This window comes from Martes martes (assembly GCF_963455335.1).
Source record: "Martes martes genome assembly, chromosome: 13".
In the NCBI taxonomy this organism is placed as follows: Eukaryota; Metazoa; Chordata; class Mammalia; order Carnivora; family Mustelidae; genus Martes; species Martes martes.
In genome coordinates this window covers 62,825,454-62,846,096 of record NC_137901.1, presented here as the reverse complement: position 1 = coordinate 62,846,096, position 20,643 = coordinate 62,825,454, and the positions used below count along the sequence as shown (strand labels likewise).

The 20,643-nt window shown below is 41.1% G+C and overlaps 1 protein-coding gene across 3 annotated transcripts in view; it reads right to left on the bottom strand.

Moving 5' to 3' along the window:
- The window catches only part of HIRA (histone cell cycle regulator), an 82,227-nt gene that overhangs the window by 16,861 nt on the left and 44,723 nt on the right, over positions 1 to 20,643 (bottom strand). For all 3 annotated transcript variants that reach the window (XM_080822036.1, XM_080822035.1, XM_080822037.1), the window contains exons 14-17: positions 18,525 to 18,722; positions 17,228 to 17,389; positions 973 to 1,177; positions 494 to 598 (exon numbers count right to left, since the gene is read on the bottom strand). In XM_080822036.1, the coding sequence (XP_080678162.1) occupies positions 494 to 598; positions 973 to 1,177; positions 17,228 to 17,389; positions 18,525 to 18,722 (670 nt within the window). The remainder of the gene's footprint in view (positions 1 to 493; positions 599 to 972; positions 1,178 to 17,227; positions 17,390 to 18,524; positions 18,723 to 20,643) is intronic.

The following is a 20,643-nucleotide window of genomic DNA, read 5'->3' as shown; positions in this document are numbered from 1 at the left end:
ATGAATGGAAGGCTTCTGGGCATAAAGGATTCTTTGTTTTAGAGATGTGTTTTGAACAAGCACACAGTCATAAGCTTCTACTCCAAGAATTCAAATAGCCCTGATGATGACAGGGACAGGGCCAGCAAGGGAGGATGACGGGGAGGTAGGCCATTACCATGCAGTCCAACCGTACCAAGCCCAAGGCTGCCCAGGGTGGAGTGTGGAGCTCAAGGAGGCTTCCAGAAGAATACCTGAGACAAGTTTTGAAGGAGCTGGCCATCCAGAAGATGGCAGCAGGACTGTAAGAGCAAAGCAAAGAGGACAGAAATTCGAGGTGGGGGCAGCAAGGGAGTCCCTGGGGAAGAGGCTAGTGATCTGGCTCTGATTAACTACAACTTCCCCCAGAAAGTGATGGAGAGCCATTGAAAAGCAGCCCTAAGTCAGTGATAATTCAGGTTTTACATAGAGGGGGATGGTGGAGAGTGTGTGCAGAGGTAGGAAGCCTGCTCACCTGGAGGGTGAATGCTCTCTGGGGGCCTGGCATGGGCAGTTTCAGTGCAGGTGCTGGTACAGACAAACACACGGCGTCCTTCTCTGCAGTCAGGGCAGCTGGGGACTGCAAGAGGAGAAATGGCTCTGAGCCCCGCCCCAGCACCATAGGGCAAAGTCAGGTAAAGGTGAGTCACCCAGTGGTGAGGCCAGGCCAGTTCCCCAGGCGTTTCCACCTACTCTGTGAGGGTGAAAGTGCAGATGAATGCTATAAAGACCCCCACTTTCCAGATGAGTAGCTGACCCCAGGGAACTGGCCAAGGACTCTGAATGGGCTGAGGGCAGATGTGGGGGCCTGCAAGTTTCTGCCTGATTGTTCCCACACTGATGAGGCACACAGTGGCATGCACCACCTCTCTTATCCCACTTGGGCACGTGCAGATTCCAGCACTGAACTCACAAGGTGGGCTGGGGGAGACTGCATGGGCCCACTGGCCTCACCTGGACAGACAGAGACACAGGCATGAGCCGAGAGTCCTTCCGAGGCCGCCCTTTTTTCTTCTTTTCCACTGTTTCCACCTCAAGCTCCAGTTTTCGCTTGGACAGCGAGGAGGGCTTGGCTACAGGGACCTTTTCGTCGCTGTCACTGCTGCTCTCCAGGAGGTCCCGTGGCCTTAGCTCCTTCACAAGGTTTTGCTCTTTCAACCTGCACAAACACAGACATCCATGGCCTACTCCATATGACTACTAAGTTTATAATAATTAATAAAATCCATACTCATCACCAAAAATTAATAAATAAAAATAGTAAAAAAGGACTTCTTGTTTCTGCCCCAACACGCGAAGAGGTTGGAAGTCATTACTCTCATTCTTAACGAGGAAAGCTGAAAAAGTGAAAATCAACAACTTTTCTTGGATTCATCAGAGAAGTAAGGTCACAAGGCAAACTACCACCCTGGAAACTGGAGATGCCAGGTGAAGACAGGAAGTCGGAGCGCTCCTGGAGCTGAAGCCCCTGGAGCCCTAACTGGAAGGAAGACTTAAGGTAACTGGTACACTGCTGGAGGCTGAGTGTGGGCTGGCTTGTAAATCAAAACACTTGGGGGTCTAGTGGCAGGAGGGTCCCCACACTTATGTTGGTTTTACCTCCAGGAGCTCTAACAGGCTTTCACGGGTGAAGATCAGGGATGGAAAAAATCCCCTCTGTGCTTTGGGCTAGTGGAGGGGAAAAAGAACCATTGAAACACAGTCAGAGTTCCCTTCTCCTTAACAAAAGCCTGCCTTCAAGTGAAACTACTTTACTAGACCCCATGTGACTTAGCGGCAGGGAAATTAACCAACTATAGCCTAGCCCGCCCCAACCCTCACCCCCACCCTACACAGACTACAGAATTCTTCTGAAGGTCATAGCCCAGGGTCACCAGTCCAAAAACAACTAAAAAAGATTTATCACGTGATAACAGAATGCTTCTCTCCGAAACCTCACCACCAGTTCAACGTGGCTCTGGTATAACAGGAGTAGAATAACTAGTTTGAAGCTAGCATAGGGTGGTTCATGAGTTTGAAGGAAAGAAGCTGGTTTCATAACTAAAAGTGCAAGGAGAAGCTTCAAGTGCTAATGTAGAAGCTGCAGGAAGTTATCGAGATCTAGCTAAGACAATTAGTGAAGGCGGCTACACTAAACAGCAGATTTTCAATATACATGAAACAGCCTTGTTTTGTTTTTTTTAATTAAATTTTTTATTTATTTTCAGCGTAACAGTATTCATTGTTTTTTCACCACACCCAGTGCTCCATGCAATCTGTGCCCTCCCTAATACCCACCACCTGGTTCCCCCACCCTCCCACTCCCGCCTTGTTTTAAAAGTAGAAGCTATCTAGGATTTTCACAGTTGGAGAGAAGTCAATGCCTGGCTTCAAAGAACAGGCTAACTCTCTTGTTAGGGGCCAATGCAGCTAGTGACTTTAAGTGGAAGCCAATGCTCATTTACCACCCCCCAAATCCTAGGGTCTTAAGAATTATGCTGAATCTACTCTGCCTTACCCTATATGAGTGGAACAACAAAGCCTAGATGAAAGCATATCTGCTTATAGCGTGGTTTACTAAATATATTAAGTATTTCAAGCTCACTGTTGAGACCTACTGCTCTGAAAAAGATTCCTTTAAAAATACTACTGTTCAGGGGCACCTGGGTGGCTCAGTCGGTTAAGCAGCTGCCTTCAGCTCAGGTCATGTTCCCAGGGTCCTGCGATTGAGCCCTACATTGGGCTCCCTGCTCAGCGGAGAGCCTGATTCTCCCTCTCCCTCTGCCTGCTGCTCTGCCTACTTGTGATCTCTATCTCTGTGTCAAATAAATAAAAACCTTAAAAAAAAATTACTGTTCATTGCCAATACCCCCAGTTACCCAAGAGCTCTGATACGGATGTATGAAATTAATGTTGCTTTCATGCCTGCTAACATAACATCTGTTGTGCAGGCCATGGATCAAGAATAGTTTTGACTTTCAAGTCTTATACATTTTGTAAGGCTATAGCTGCCATACATAGTGATTCTTGTGACGGATCTGTACAAAGTAAATGGAAAACTTTCTGAAAAGGATTCATCATCTAGATGTCACTAGGAACATACAAGATTCACAGGGTCAAAATAGCAACATGAACAGGAGTTTGGAAGAAGTAGATTCCAACCCTCATGGATGACTTTCAGTGGTTCATGACTTCAGTGGAAGAAGTAACTGCAGATGGGGTGGAAACAGCAAGAGACCTAGAATTAGAAGTGAAGCCTGAAGATGTGCCTGAATTGCTGCAATCTCATGAGAAAACCTGAATGGATGAGAAATTGCTTCTCATGGAGGAGCAGAGAAAGTGGTTTCTTGAAATGGAATCTACTCCCAGAGAAGATGCTGTAAAGGTTGTTGAAAAGACAATAAAAGATTTAGAATACTACATAAACTTAGCTGATAAAACAGTGGCATGTTTTGAGAGGAATGACTTCAATTTTGAAAGAAGTGTTGCGTATAAATGTTGGCAAACGGCATTGCTACAGAGAAATTGTTCATAAAAGGAAGAGTCAACCGATGTAGCAAACTTCATTGTCTTAAAGTTGCCACAGCCACCCCAACCTCCAGCAACCACCACACAGAACAGTTAGGAACCATTAGCATTGAGGCAAGACCCTCCATTTGCAAAAAAATTATGACTTGCTGAAAGCTCAGATGATGGTTAGCATTTTGTAACAATGAAGTATTTTTTCCATTAGGGTATATATATTGTTCTTCTTAGATATAATGCTGCTATTGGACACTTAACAGGCTACAGTAGGTTGTCAACAACTTTTACATGTACTGGGAAACAAAAAAATTCATTTGACTCGCTTTATTGCAATATTAAATTTATTGTGGTGGTCTGAAACCAAACTTGCAACTCTCCAGCATATGCCTACATGCCATGCTAACTCTAATTAAAAGAAAACTGGAGTAGCTATATTAATTTCAGACAAAGTGGACACCGTAGTAAGGAAAAGTATTAAGAATAATGAGGAACATTACATAATGATAAAAGGGTCAACTTTCCAAGAAGACATAGCAATCCTTAATGTACATGCCTAACAAAAAAGCATCAAAACACATGTGGCAAAACCTGATAGAACCACAAGGAGCACTAGACAACTTTACAACCATAGGTAGAGATTTCAATTTACCTCTATCATTAACCAACAGATCCAGCTGACAGAAAATCAGTTAACAAATTACTCAAATGAACAGTTCCATCATTCATTTGAATTTGGTTGATATTTATAAGATACTTCATATAACAATAGCAAAATACACATTCTTCTCAAGATCACACAGAATATTCACTAAGACCACATTCTGGGTCTTAAAACATACTATAACAAATTTAAAAAGATAAAAAACATACAAAGTATGCTTTAAGTCCACAACATTGAATCCTGAATGTTCGATAGACAACAATAACAGAAATATGCCTGAAAAACTCCCAAATGGAGATAGAAGCACATACTTCTAAACAACATGTGGTCAAAGAAAAAGTCACAAGAGAATTGTAAAAATATTTAATTAAATAAAAACAAAAATGTAATTTATAAAAATTTGTGGGATGCAGTGGAAACAGTGCTTAGAAGGAAATTTATAGCAGAGAATATATTTTATTTTACTCCTATTTTTAAAAAGATTTATTTATTGGGGCACCTGGGTGGCTCAGTTGGTTAAGTGCCAGCCTTCAGCTCAGGTCATGATCCTGGAGTCCTATGACTGAGTCCTGCATGGGGCTCCTAAGCAGAGAGTCTGCTTCTCCCTCTGATCTTCTCCCCTCTCGTGCCTCTCCCCACTCAAATAAATAAACAAAATCTAAAAAGAGATTTATTTATTTTGCGGGGGGAGGGGCAGAGGGTGAGAGTCTTAAGCAGACTCTGCACTGAATGTGGAGTCCAACACAGGGCTCGATCTCAAGATCCTGAGATTCATTACCTGAGCCAAAACCAAGAATCAGATACTTAACTGACTGCCACCCAAACACCCCCTTTGTTGTTGTTTTTTAAAAAGATTTTATTTATTTATTTGAGAGAGAGAGAGCACAAGTACGCAGAGCAGCAGACAGAGGAAGAAGGAGAAGCAGACTCCCCGCCCAGCAGGGAGCCCAATGCAGGGCTCAATCCCAGGGCCCTGGGATCATGACCCAAGACGAAGGCAGGCGCCCAACCGACTGAGCCACCCAGGCGCCCCCTCCCTTCGCTTTATCTTAAATATTTATTTATTTGAGAGAGAGAGAACAAGAGTGAGGGTGAGGGGAAAGGTAGAGGAATCCTTAAGCAGACTCCCTGATGAGCATGGACCCTGATGTGGGGCTCAATCTCCTGTCCCTGAAATTATGATCTGAGCCAAAATCAAGAGTCTGCAGCTTACCCAACTGAGCCACCCAGATGCCCTGAGAGTGCGTATTTTAGAAAAGAAGAAAGACCTGAAATAAAACTTAAACTTTACCTTCAGGAACTAGAAAAAGATGAGCAAGCAGAAGCAAATAAATAATAAACAGCAATACAATAATATAATAATAAGGCAATAATAAGTAAAATAATACAAAGCAAGGAGAAGACAATAAATTATAAAAATTAGAGCAGAAATCCATGAAATTTAAAACAGGAAAACGACAGAGAAAAATCAATGAAATAAAAAGCTCGTTCTTTGAAAAGAGCAATAAAATTAATAAACTTTAGCCAGGCTAATCAAGAAAAGAGAGGACACAAATCACTAATGTCAGAAATGCAAAAGGGGCCTTTACTACTGCTCCCATAGACAATACTAAAAGGAACACAGAGGAATATTATGAATAATTCTAAACCCAAAGATTGGATAACTTTGAGGAAATGGATCAGTTCCTTGAAAAAAAAAACAAAAACAATCAACTAAAACTCACACAAGGAAAAATAACTAATCTGAATAGGTGTATTAAAGAAAATGAATCAATTAACAACTTTCTAAGAAAAAAAAGTACCAGGCCCAGACAGTTTTACTGGTGAATTCTATCAAATATTTAAGGAAGAAATTATACCAATTCTCTACAATATATTCTACAAAAGAGAAGCAGAGGAAATAAATCCTAACACCCATGATGCAAGCATTACCCAAATATAAAAACCAGGTACTGAAAGTATGCAGGGAATGATCCCAATCTTTTGATACCAGTTGAGACCTGATTTATGACCCAGGATGTGGTCTATTCTGGAGAATGTTCCATGTGCACTAAAGAAGAATGTATATTCTGTTGCTTTGGGATGGAATGTTCTGAATATATCTGTGATGTCCATCTGGTCCAGTGTGTCATTTAAGGCCTTTATTTCCTTGTTGATCTTTTGCTTAGATGATCTGTCCATTTCAGTGAGGGGAGTGTTAAAGTCCCCTACTATTATTGTATTACTGTCGATGTATTTCTTTGATTTTGTTATTAATTGGTTTATATAGCTGGCTGCTCCCATGTTAGGGGCATAGATATTTAAGATTGTTAGGTCTTCTTGTTGGACAGACCCTTTGAGTATGATATAGTGTCCTTCCTCATCTCTTAAGCCTTTGGCTTAAAATCTAATTGATCTGATATAAGGATTGCCACCCCAGCTTTCTTCTGATGTCCATTAGCATGGTACATTGTTTTCCACCTCCTCACTTTAAATCTGGAGGTGTCTTCGGGTCTAAAATGAGTTTCTTGTAGGCAGCATATTGATGGGATTGGGAGGGAGACAAACCATAAAAGACTCAATCAATAAAAAAAAAAAGACTCAATTAAAAAAAACAGACTGAGGGTTGCTGGGGGGAGGGGGGATGGGAGAGGGTGGTGGGGATATGGACATTGGGGAGGGTATGTGATATGATGAGTGCTGTGAAATGTGTAAACCTGGCGATTCACAGACCTGTACCCCTGGGGAGAAAAATATATTATATGTTTATTAAAATAAATAAATTAATTAAAAAAAATAAAAACCAGATACTGATATTACAAGGAAAAACAACTATAGGTCAGTATCTCTCATGAAGATAGATGTAAAAATCTTCAACAAAATACTGGCAAACTAGATCCAACAATGTATAAGAATTATATACAACAACCAAATGGTATTTACTCCAGATACACAAACTACTCAACATTCAAAATGATTAATGTAATCCATCGCATCTAATAAACCTAAAGAGGAAAAATCTTATAAACAGATGCAGAAAGGGCATTTGACAAAACCCAACATCCATTCATGATAAAAAAAAAAACAAAACCCTCTTATCAGTAAAAAAAACTCTTAGCAAACCAAGATTAAGGGAGAATTCCCTCAATTTGATAAAGGATATTCACAAAAACACCTATAGCTAACATCATTCTTAACTGAGACACTAAATGCTTTCCCATAAGACTGAGAAGGCAAGGATGTCCCCTCTCACTACTTCTATTTAATATAATATGGTACTAGAAATCCTAGCTGATGCAGTAAGAGAAAGAAATCAAAGGCATTAAGATTGGGAAGGAGAAATAAAATTATCTTTATTTGCAGATGACATAATTCTCTTTGTAGAAAATCTCAAAGAATCAAAGACAACAACAAAAAATGGAACTAATAAGCAATTATGGCAAGGCTACAGGATATAAAGTTAAGATACAAAAGTCAACTGCTTTTCTACATATCAGTAAGGAACAACTGGTATTTGAAATTCTAAACACAATACTTTTTACATTAGCATAAAAAAATGAAATAATTAGATATAAATCTAACAAAATATGTCTAAATTCCATATGAAGAAAACTACAAAACTCTGATGAAAGAAATCAAAGATCTACATAAATGGAGATATTCTATATTTATGGATAAGAAGACTCAATATATATTTTTTAAAGTTTATTTTTTTTCAATATTTTATTTATTTATTTATTTGAGAGAGTGAATGTGCACACAAGAAGGAGGAGAAGCAAAGGCAGAGGAAGAAGCAGGCTCTGCACTGAATAGGGAGCCTGAGGCGAGGCTCAATCCCAGGACCCTGAGAATCACGACCTGAGTTGAAGGTAGACGCTTAACCGACTGAGCCCCCAGGTGCCCTAGAAGACTCGATATTGTTAAGATGTCAATTTTTCATAACTTGATCTAGAGATTAAATGGAATCCCAATAAAAGTCCCAGGAAATTATACTATATATACTGACAAACTGATTCTAAAGTTTATATGGAAAGATAAAAGACCTAGAAATAGATCCATACAAATATACTCAAGTGATCTGATTAAGGCAAAGGCACAGAAAGGACACTCTTTTCAACAAATGATGCTGAAACAACTGGACAACCATGCAAAAATGGGATCTAGACTCATTCCTTGCATCTCCCACAAAAATTAACTCAAAATGCATCATAGATCTAAGTGTAAAACGTAAAACTATAAAAGGAGAACTTAGGAGAAAACCTGGCAGGAAGTCCAGATGAGTCTGGCTGGGTTTGGCAAATTTATTTTTTACATTACAGTGCTTACCATGGTAAGTGTAGTTACCATCTGTCAGCATACAAAGTTATTACAATATTATTGACTATACTGGCAATGAGTGTTTTGGACACAATACTGAAAACATGATTCATCACAGAAAAAATCTGGTTCAGTAGGACTTCATTAACATTAGAAATTTCTGCTCCAAGACACTGTTAAAAGAATGAAAAGACAAGCCAAAGACCGGAAGACAGTATTTGCAAATGACATTATCTGAGTAAGGATTTGTAACCAAAATATACAAAGAATTTGTAGAACTTGACAGTAAGAAAACAAGCAATCTAATCTGAAAAATGAAAATATCTAAACAGGCACCCCACCAAAGAAGATCCAGATGGCCAATAAGCATATGAAAAGATGGTCAACATTAGAAGTGAAAATCAGGGAACTGAAAATAAAAACAATAATAAGAGATCACTCAACCCATACTAGAATGGCTAAAATCTTAAAAAAAAAATGTATAACAAATGTGGACAAGGATGTGGATCAAAGAACTCACTCATTGTTGGTGGACATGCAGTCGTTGTGAATGACAGGTAGTTTTTTACAAAGCTAAACCTAGTCTCACCACACAACCTAGCGACTGCACACCTAGGTATTTGCCTAACTGAGCTGAAAACATTTATTCACACAAAAACCTACATGTGAATGTACACAGCAGCCTTATATAATACTTATACATGACTGCCCCAAAATGGAAGAAATCAAGGTGTCCTTCAATGGCGGAATGGATAAACTGGTAGTACATACAAACTGTAGTACATCCATACAATGGAGTATTATTCGGTAATCAAAAGAAATGAGCTACCAAACCATGAAAATGCATGTAAGAACATTATGTTGCTAAGTGAAACATACCCGTTAGAAAGGGTATATACAGTATGATTCCAATTTTACAACATTCTAGAAAAGGCAAAACTATGGAGGCAGTAAAAAGTTCAGTGATTGTCGGGTGTTCAGGGAAGAAGGAGGGAAGGATTAATAGCTAAAGTACAAGGGATATTTAGGGAGGTGAAGTTACTATGCATGATGCTATAATGCTAGATACAAGACATTATACATTTGTCAAAACAGATACAACTGTACAACACAAAGAGAAAACTCTAAATGATGGACAGTACTTTATAAATTTTTTAAAAAAACATTTTAAAGTGTAGGACTAAATACCTACTGGAGTATGATAATGGAATGCGATTATATGGGAGAACATCCTTGCTTAGGAAGTGACTCACAGCAGGAAGGACAGAAGTGTTTTGTTTCTGTCATGTGTGTTGTAGAGTAAAAGTAAAATCAAAACTGGCAAAAGTGATAAAAGCTGCTGAATCTAGGTGAGGGATACAAAGAAAGATGTTTGATGTTGCTGAAGGTTTGGAAGTTTTCAAAACAAAAGCCTATCAGAAACTCCACTTAGAAGTCCTAGGTACTGCTGACACAGAAACACAGTATCTCATGCATTTTCTTGCACTTCTCCACTGCAATCTGTGTATGTGTATGTGTATGTGTATGTGTGTGTATGTATGTGTATAATGTGTTTATTTTTGGTAACAGCTTTACTGAGATATAACCCACATACAATTCATGAATTTAAAGTATACAATCCAATAGTTCTTGCTGTCTTCACAAAGTTGTGCAACAATCGCAATAGCAATTTCAGAATATTTTCATCATCTGAAAAAGAAACCCTATACCTCTAGGTTATAACCCCTCCCCTCCCCCAACAAATTCTCCCATCCACCACAGCTTGGGAAGCCACTAATCTACTTTCTATTCCCATAGATATCCCCATTCTGGACATTTTCTATAAATGGAGTCACAGGATAGGAGATATCCAGATTTGGCTTCTTTCACTTAGCATGTTTTCAAGGTTCATTTGTGCTGTAGACTGTATCGTACTTTACTCATTTTTTTATGATTGAATAATACTTCATTGTATGCACAACCACACCTTGCTTACCCATAATTCAGGTAATAGACATTTGGTTGGTTTCAAGCTTTTGGCTATTGAAAGAATGCTGATATGAACATTCACATAGAAGTTATTTGTGTAGGCAGGTTTTCATTTTTCTTGGGTGTTTTTACCTAGGAATGAAATTCCTGTGTCAAATGTTCGGTCTACGTTTAACTTTTAAAGGAACTGCCGAACTATTTTCCAAAGTGTCTGTACCATTTTATATAACCTCCAGCAGCATATAAAAGTCTCAATTTCCTCACATTGATGCCAACACTTATTATTTATCTTTTGATTTCCTAGAAGTACAAAGTAGAATCCTGTGGTTTTACTTGTACTTCCCCAATAACTAATAAGGTTGAATATCTTTTCATCTGCTTATTATTTGTATATCATGTATATTAAGATTTTATTTATTTGACAAGGAGAGAGAGACAGCAAGAGGGGGAACAAAAGCAGGGGAGGGAAAGAAGGAGAAGGAGAACAGGCTTCCGGCTGAGCGGGGAGCCAATGCGGGGCTCAATCCCAGGACCCTGGGATCGTGACCTGAACAAGGCAGATGCTTAATGACTGAGCCACCCAGGTGCTCCTATATCATATTTTTAAAGAAGATTTTTATTTATTTATTTTAGAGGAAGAGAGCCTGTGAGTGGGGAGACGGACAGAAGGAAAGTGAGAATCCCAAGCAGGCTCCCCACTGAGCGTGGAGCCTGATGTGGGGTTTAATCCCAGAAACCTGAGATCATGACATGAGTTGAAATCAAGAGTCAATGCTCAACTGACTGAGCCACCCAGGCACCCCTCATACACTGTATTTTTAAAAATGCCGGGGTGCCTGGGTGGCTCAGTGGGTTAAAGCCTCTGCCTTTGGCTTGGTCATGATCCCAGGGTCCTGGGATCGAGCCCCACATCGGCCTCTCTGCTCAGTGGGGAGCCTGCTTCCCCCTCACCCTTGCCTCTCAGCCTACTTGTGATCTCTGTCTGTCAAATAAATAAATAAACTTAAAAAAAATGCCTATTCAAATCCTTGGCCTACTTAAAAATGGCATCATTAGTCTACTACTGAACTGTAAGAATACTTGTACTCTAGATACAAGTCCTTTATTAGATATAGGATTAGTAAATATTTTCTCCAGTTCTACAGTTTTTTCCCCCACCATCGTGATGGTCTCCTTTAAAGCACGAAAGTTTTAGGGGCGCCTGGGTGCTCAGTGGATTGATCCTCTGCCTTTCGTTCAGGTCATGATCTTGGGGTCTTGGGATCAAGTCCCACGCCGGGCTCTCTGCTCAGTGGGGAGCCTGCTTCCCCTTCTCTCTCTGCCTGCTGCTCTGCCTACTTGTGATCTCTCTGTCAAATAAATAAATAAAATCTTTAAAAAAAAAAAGCACGAGTTTTAAATTTTAATGAAACCCACTTTATCTATTTCTTCTTTGATTACTTGTGATTTTGCTATCACAGATTATTGAAAAATGCATTAATAAACCCAAAGTAACAGAGTTTTCTAGTTTGGCTCTTAAAATTAAGTTCTTTGATTAATCTTGAGTTAATTTTGTATGCAAAGTGAAGTAAGGATCCAACTTTATATTTTTGCATATGTGGATATCCTGCTGTCCCAGTAACATCTGTTGTTAAGACTCTTCTTTCTTTATCCATTGAATGGTCTTGGCACCCTTGTTGAAAATCAACTGATTGCAGACTTGAGCTTATTTCTGGGATTTCAGTTCTACTCTTTTGATCTACATGTCTATCCTTGTGTTAGTACCACACTGTCTTATTATTGCTCTGTACTAAACTTTTGATCTACATGTCTATCCTTGTGTTAGTACCACACTGTCTTATTATTGCTCTGTACTAAACTTTGAACTCAGGAAGTGTGAGTTCTCCAACTTTGCTCTTTTTCTCCAAGACTGTTTTGGCTGTTTGGGGGCCCCTGTGTTTCTACATGACCTTTGGGATCAGCTTGTCGATTTCTAAAAGGAAGACAGAATTTTGCAAAGCACTGCACTGGATCTGTAAATCAATTTGGGAGCTACTACCATCTTAACAATATTAAGATATCCAAAGGAATGTCCATTTATTCAGGTCTTTAGTTTCTTTCAACAATGTGTTGTAATTTCCAAAGTATAATTTTTATGCTGTATTTCTTTTGTTAAATTTATTCCTGAACAATTTTATTCTTTTATGTGCCATTATAAATAGAACCATTATCTTAAGTTCTTTTTTGGATTGTTCTTTACAAGCGTATAGAAATACAACTGATTTTTGTATACAGATCTTGTATCTTGCAATCTTGAAGTCATTTAGTCTGGAAACTCTAGTACAGTATTGAACAGAAATGGCAAGAGCTGACATCCTTGTCTTGCTCCTGTTCATTTTCCTTAGGGGGAAAACATCCAGTCTTTTACCATTAAGTATGATCTTAGTTGTGTGTGTTTTTCAAAGATGTCCTTTGATCATGTTGAGGGAGTTTCATTCTCTTCCTAGTTTGTTATTTGTTTAGGTCATGAATGGGTGCTAGATTCAATCATGGGGTGTCTGTTTTTATTCTACTGATATCGTATATTACATCAGCTGATTTTCGTATGTTGAAGCAACCTTGTATTTCTGGGATTATCCCACTTAGTTCTTGTGTATGATTAAAAAAAAAAATGTTGTATTTTTGAGGATGTCTTCTGCTGTTCTTCCTACCGGTAGCCCTAGGTTATAGAAAGGTAGACAGGCACAGTAGGGTCTATAAATCCTGAACTCTTTCCAATATGTACCCATGTACAGAACTGAGAAAAACCCAGAAATTCCTAGTTCTGCTCCACGAAACCAGAAAGCCTGCTCCCCATTCTTCTTTTTTTTTTTTTTTAAAGATTTTATTTATTTATTCGACAGACAAAGATCACAAGTAGGCAGAGAGGCAGGCAGAGAGAGGAGGAAGCAGGCTCCCTGCGGAGCAGAGAGCCTGATGCAGGGCTCGATCCCAGGGCCCTGGGATCATGACCTGAGCCAAAAGCAGAGGCTTTAACCCACTGAGCCACCCAGGCGCCCCTCCCCATTCTTCTGATGCCCTACAGCAGAGCAAAACATCCACCTTTGGATGTAACTTGATGGTCTAGACACCCTAAGTTAGTGCTTCCCAAAATTCTTTCAAAAATCCTTTCTAGAATTTGTAGACTTTTGTGTAATTATGGTTTTATAAAATACAGAAAGAATGTCATAGCAATGTCAAACTCACACAAGCTTCTAAATTATTTGATCACTTTCTAAACTCAATACCAGTGCATGAACCTCACTTTGCTTAGCACTGCCCTAGCTCAGGCTGTATCACTCTCTATGGCTGAGACTTCTTTGAGAGGCCTCAGGAGTCTCTCTATTTTTTACCTCTATCTGACATCCCATTCAGGGCTCCTAAGGCTAGGGACCCACTGAAAACTGCACTTCCCAGCCTGTGTGGGCCTGTACCAGAGATCACCCAGTACCCCTAGGAGAACCAAGCTATGGATCTATAGCAGCTGTCTCCTAGATCCAGGTATCTGCTGAGGAAGAGCACAGCCAGTCAGAGATGCCACACTTACAAATGGGCTCCATGCTAGGTTCTGCCTGCACAGGCTAACTTGGAACCCTACTCTGTGCCTTTCATTGACACACAGCTCTAAGGCAGGGTGGAGTGGAGGACCCACCCACAGGTTCAACTAGGATGGCCACCCTGCACGTGGGAGGCTAGCATTAGGCTCCCAGACTCATCTAACACTCTTGACAAAGAAGTACCAGTCAGGTTGCAGAGACCAAATTGCCAAACCACCAGAAGGTATAATGAAGGAGTAACAGCAGGAGACCAGGATCAAGATATGGTTTTACAGGCACTGCCTTCCTCTTCAACCCTCAAGATATATCTCCTGTGAGTTAGGTGTTCCTCAGAGAGCCATTCTGCCTAGTGGGGAGATGGGCTGAGAAAGACTGTGTGTCTTGCTTAAGACATAAAGTGGGGAGTTAGGACTTAACCTCAGAGTGTATGGCTCTGAGTGCTGCTCCTAACTATACATGACACTGTGACCCCAAAGGAAGACCTCTACTGATGGGCGATTTAAAGGATTACAAGAAACAGCCATATCAAGAAAGCTGCATTTTGGGGCACCTGTGTGGCTCATGACCTGAGCCGAAGGCAGACGCTTGCCTGACTGAACTATCCGGCCACCCCCTCATATCACTTCTTCTTCTTCTTTCTTTTTTTTTTTTTCAAGTTTTATTTGTTTATTTGACAGGGAGAGACACAGCCAGAGAGTGAACACAGGCAGGGGGAGTGGGAGAGGAAGAAGCAGGCTTCCCGCAGAGCAGGGAGCCCGATGCGGGGCTCCATCTCAGGACCCTGGGATCATGACCTGAGGCAAAGGCAGACGCTTAATGACTGAGCCACCCAGGTGCCCCACACCACTTCTTATTATGACTTTTTGAGTACAGCCATCCTAGTGGTATCTCACTGTGGTTTCCAGTTTGCATTTCCCTAATGACTATTGACAGTAACAGTCTTTTATGTGTTTATTGGTCATTTGTATATTTTTAGAGAAATTTCTATTCAAATCCTTTGTTCATTTTCAAATTGGGTTATTAGTCCTTTTATTGTTGAATTTTAAGTTCTTTATACATTTTGGATCCTAAATCTTTTAGTTGATTTTAGTTGTTTAGTTGTTTAGTTGCTTGTGCTTTAGGTATTATATCTAAGAAACAGTTTCTTAATCCAGGGTCTGTTTTCTTAAAATAGTTTTAAAGTTTTAGCTCTTACATTTAGTTCTTTGACAGATTTTGAGTTAATTTTTTACATGAGATGGCAGATTAGACTTTCCTCACATTTTATCTTTCATGTCTTTGATTATTTAAGCGTATTTATTTTATAGTCTTTATCTGGCAATTCTCTATGATCAAATTTATAAAAAGGTCTAAACCCATTCATTATGTCTCCTAACATTTGTGTGTAGCGCATGGTCTCTGCATGTTTTTTGTTACTTTGGATTTTGAGTGTCCTTTTTTGGCAGTGCTTCTCGGTGGGAATGTTGGACTTCTTGGGGTCAGGGAAATGTCACGGGGATGGGCTGGGGGGGGCGGTTTGCGTCAGTTTTGCCAAGTACCTCTGGGTGTTAATTAGGCCTAAATCTCCTTTTGTATTCATTTCTTTGCTTGGTTTCCAGATGACCTGGGTAGCATTAAACGTCTCCAATCCACAGGAGGGCAGGTCTGTGGCTATATAGTCTGTTTTCCTAACCCGGAGTATTGACTGAGATATTTCAACTTTTTGGCCATGCTCTCATCCTGCCCTTCAGGTTTTTTCTATTCTCTTCCTCACTGGTAGTGTACTTTCTCAAGCAGCTTGACTTAATGGTAGTGTCTTAGTTCCAACCCCCTACATGGCTCAGGCCCAAGGCCCTGTCTTGAATCTATGTGGCCATTAAAACACAAGGTTACCATGTCAGTAACCCTCAGCCCAACACCCACAGTGTGGTCCTGCCCACTGCTCTGGTTGTCTTATCCTTAGATTTCGGCTCCTGGGGCCTTCCCTTACTTTCTCACAAACTGGTTACATGTTTTAGGCATATGTACTGAAGTTCACCCATTGTTTCAAAGTACTGAGCAGCAGGAAGGTTTTCAAATCATCCATACTGCTGGACAGAGAACTACTAGATAAAGAGATCCCACAGAATATCTGTATATGTAAATAGGCATGAACACAACAGAGAAGAGTACAGGTCCCGCACCAAAGTCATAGACGCAGCTGATGACTTGAAGGGAGAGTCCTCCCATGCTTGTTTCCAGAGGCTGTTCTCCAAGAAGAACAAATCCTGATCAGACAAGCAATTTTGAGATCATGAGTCCAGTCCTAGGGACAGTGTCCTACAGCTTTAGCTCTAAGACATTACCTACTGCCAAGGTCAGGTCTTATCACAAATGCTCCCTTCATTAAGTACCTACCTGTTGTGTAGCTACTGTGAGTCTGTAACCAATGTCCCTGAATTTGGCTGATAGTGGCAAAGGGCTGCTGAGCCCCTATCACCTCAAGGTAGAGTGCAACCCCAAGAGGACATCACTTAAGCCCTTTGCCCCTCTGTAGGAAGCTAGCCCAGCCCACCTCTAACCCCCTCAGCCCCCACCTCACTGAGGTCTGCTCGTGGTGGGTTCATGGTCATGGGGGTGGGGATACGCTCCCTAGGAATCAGAAAAGTTCTGTGCCAACAAACACACCTGCTCTGGTCACCTCAAGAGGACTCCTGCAATTCTAAGAATTAGACTACATCCTAGATGGTTTGGTTGCTGTGTGCTAAGGGAGGTGCAGAGAATGGGCAAGTAGCACAGAGCCTGAAAAGGCGCAGAAGCCTCATTTCATAAAAACCTCTATCACTTTTATCTCAAGCTCCCAAATGCCTGGTCAGTGTCTGAGCAGGCCATTACTTCCATGGTACAACAGTATCAGAGCCAATCTCCTGCTCCACTTTAGGCAAACTCTGGGCTCTATTCAAATGACAACCTTATCCTCAGCATTGTCTCTGTACCGACCAGCTCTGGTGTCATTGTCTTCATTGTCCTTTATGCCTGTTCTGTGCCCCCATGGCTCCTCGTAACCATTTTCCCACTCAAAGAAGCTGCTCCTTTCTCTTTGGACCCAGAGGCTCCTGGGTACAGAGGGACCAGAGTCTGCTCCTGCATGGGAAGGTAGGCTGGTTGGTGCGAAAGCAGACACCACACTACTGGCTGAAACTGTACCCTCCCTGGTCTCTTGAGGCCCCACACAGCCACCACTTACCTTTCCACGGCTGTTGGAGTCACACTGGTCAAGGAAGGAGCACCTGGTGTGGCTTTGGACCGCTCCGTGAATCGGGAGTCAAATGCTTTCATGGGTTCAATCTTGGACGGGGTTGTTAACATGGAGGGTGATGATGCAGCAGGAGTAGAGGTAGCATTCACACTGGGGGTCGGGGGTAAAAAGGGGAACATGTCAAGCACAATCCATCAAACATCTGGGAGTCCTAGATTTGTGTTACTTGGAGTCAACTAACAGGGGCATGAATATCAAAGTTACATAGACCCAACTTCAAGATGTAATCTAATACTATTGACTATTTCTTCAATAGTTTCATGTGTTAAAATCTAGAAGTCTGTCTATCTGAGAAGGTCATGAGCAAATGTACTCACATTTCCCCACTGTATGTTGAGAGCTTCTGGGGGTAGCATGAGGCCTAGAAAGTGGCTCTTACAACCTTTTTTTTCTCACCATACAGCCTTATCTCCACAACCTGAATACAGCACACCTCCACCCCAAACCAAATCCAAACCCACCAGCTTTTCCTGCTTTAACAAATGGTCTAATGAGAGAAGTCCCCACCAGCATCCTAAAGCCACTGTCTATAGCTGGCCTTCAACCTCAGCCAAAGACAGTGGCCTGGGTGGTCCCTCTCATCTTACCTTGGCAATTACACATTCTTCATACACTCCTCTAAGTGCACACCCCATAGCCCTTGTGTTCTCCACAGGAGGGGCCTAGGCTTGAGCCTGCGGGTTTTCCCCCATGCCGAAGCAGGTCACACAAGCTGAGTCCCAAACCCATTGGGCCTCCTATTGACCACATCCACCTGCCTGGACCCCGCACCAGACACCTGGCTGGTATCTGGGAGCCCCCTCCTCCTTACCCAAGACCTGTAGGGCCAACTGTTAAAATGTCTCACAGATCTGGAGCTATCCTTCCCCAGATACCCTGAGATGACTGGTGTGGCAACGCTCCTGACTGTGCAATGAAGGCCTAAGCCACTTCCAGTGTAGAACTGCTGACAGGTGGGGCTCTGCTGCAGGTGATGTGTCCCTGGCCAGGTCCCACCCTCAGGAACACATCTTGGGACTCCATCTTGTCCCAGGAAGTAAAGTCCTTATGGTCCTGTGCATCAGAGACTCACCTGAATAAGGTCTCCCTCCCAAGCAGGCCCTTATAAAAAAAAATCAAGCATCGCTTTCTTTTTTTTATTGAAGGAGCCATAAGTATCAGTGAAACTGTGTCCAAATCTGAACTTTCCCCAGAAACAGGAGCAAGCCTTGGCATGCCCACTCACCTGTCCTTACTGACAGTATCACCAGCCGGCCTGGCGCCAGTTGTAGCCACAGGCTCTGTGGAGGGCTTCGAGGCGCCAAAGGAGTTGGGGGTACTGGAATCCAGTGGCAGTAGCTGTGGATTGCTATGAGAGGAGAGCATGGTGCCCGCCAGGGAGCCTGAGAGTGGGATGCTGTTAAAGAATGCCGTGGAGAAGTCCCTGTTGTCAAGAACAAAAATCAGCCTGGGAAATCAGACACCACATCAAGTACTTTCTGTGTTTGAAGTAACTTTTTTCTGGGTCCATAGATGAAGTATTTTTGTGGAAGAAAATGTGCAAAGTTACAGAAAAGTAAAAAGAAAACTAGACTTATGTCATACACTATGTGTAATTGAACCTAAGATGAACTGGTACTTTATGTACCACTAAGAAAGAAAAAATTACTACCAAATGTAATTGTTAGATGCCACTGATTATAAAATGTACCCTGATTTCAGAGATAGTAAAATGTGCAAACATGTGTCTCAGAACTCAGGAAATGCAGCATACAGAGCAAAACTCCCTTTCGTTATGGGCTGTATGGATATACCATAATTTACCTAACCAGCCTCTACTGAGGAATGCCAGGGCTTTCTCCCAGCTTTTCCTGCGACAGACACTGCTGTAACAGGAGGCAAGATACTGCAGTGCTAAGGCTAAGGGCCCTGGGCCAATCCAGCCAGGTCTCACTCCTTTGCCATACACAAGCTCTGGGATCTTAGGCAATTCAACCACTCTGTGCTTCAGGTTCCTATCTGCAAAACAGAAAGTGACAGGCTCCTCCCCATGATGTCAGGACTGTGGTCAGTGTAGCACATACTTAGAACACATAGTAGCTGCTCAAAGATGCTCCCTATCATAATCATCCTTGCACTAGTTGTTTCACATATTACATAGGATAAATTCCTAGAAGTGGAATTGCAGCAGCAGATGGAATGTTCACTAATGAGTTCTGATTAATAGTTCTAAAGTGCCTTCCTTGGAGGTTTAAATTCCAGCTGCGCATCAGAGTGCTTATTTCCCCAAACCCTCACCAACAGTCTTACTAAATTTTTTGATACTTGACAATCTGGTAAAAAACAGTAACTTACTATAATTTCAATTTGCAATTATTTTTTTTTTTTTTAATTTATTTATTTGTTAGAGAGCGAGCGAGCACAGGGAGACAGAGTGGTAGGCAGAGGCAGAGGGAGAAGCAGGCTCCCTGCCGAGCAAGGAGCCCGATGTGGGACTCGATCCCAGGACGCTGGGATCATGACCTGAGCCGAAGGCAGCTGCCTAACCAACTGAGCCACCCAGGCGTCCCTCAATTTGCAATTATTTGATGTGAGATTGAAATTTTTTCACAGAGAAGCATCTGATTTCCTTTCTTGGTGAACTGTTTATACCCTTTGTACACTGTTCTATCTGGTACTGGTCTTTATTATTGATTATAAGACCTACTTATAGAACTAAAATATTCCTTATATGAGGAATTAGTATTTTCCCTAGGATTTTTTTTCTTTTAAGATTTTATTTTTAAATAATCTCTACAACCATTGTGGAGCCTGGCTCACAATCCCTAGATTAAGAGCTGCGTGATCTTCTGACTTAGTCAGCCAGGTGGTCCCCAAGATGCTGTGTTTTGACTTTTTATGGTGCAATTTTCCTTGCCCCCAAAATGTTATTTTTGTGTGATCTAAATTTTATGTCATTTTAAAAAATGACTTTTTTTTTTTTTTTAAATCTCTGAGATCCTAAAAATATTCTCTTAGGGAATCTACAAAAATTTTAAACAACAAAAAAGCTAAATATTAAAAAAAAAAATCTATGAGCTGTTCAGGAAGTATCTAATTTTAAGTTGTGAGGTAGGGATCCAACTTCGTTTCTAGAGGGTAGGTAGTCCTCTCATTTATTAGATTAGCTGATGCTTCATTACTGATGCAAAATGCTACCTTTAAAATTCCCGTAAATATTTGGGCTTACTTGTGGGTTTTCCATTGTATTTCACTGCTCTAGTCATGTGTTAGTATCTATTTCATTATAGTTCATAAGTTTTAATTTCTGGTGGAGCTAGTCTTCACCATATTTTTCCATTAACTTAGAATCAGCCTAATTCTGA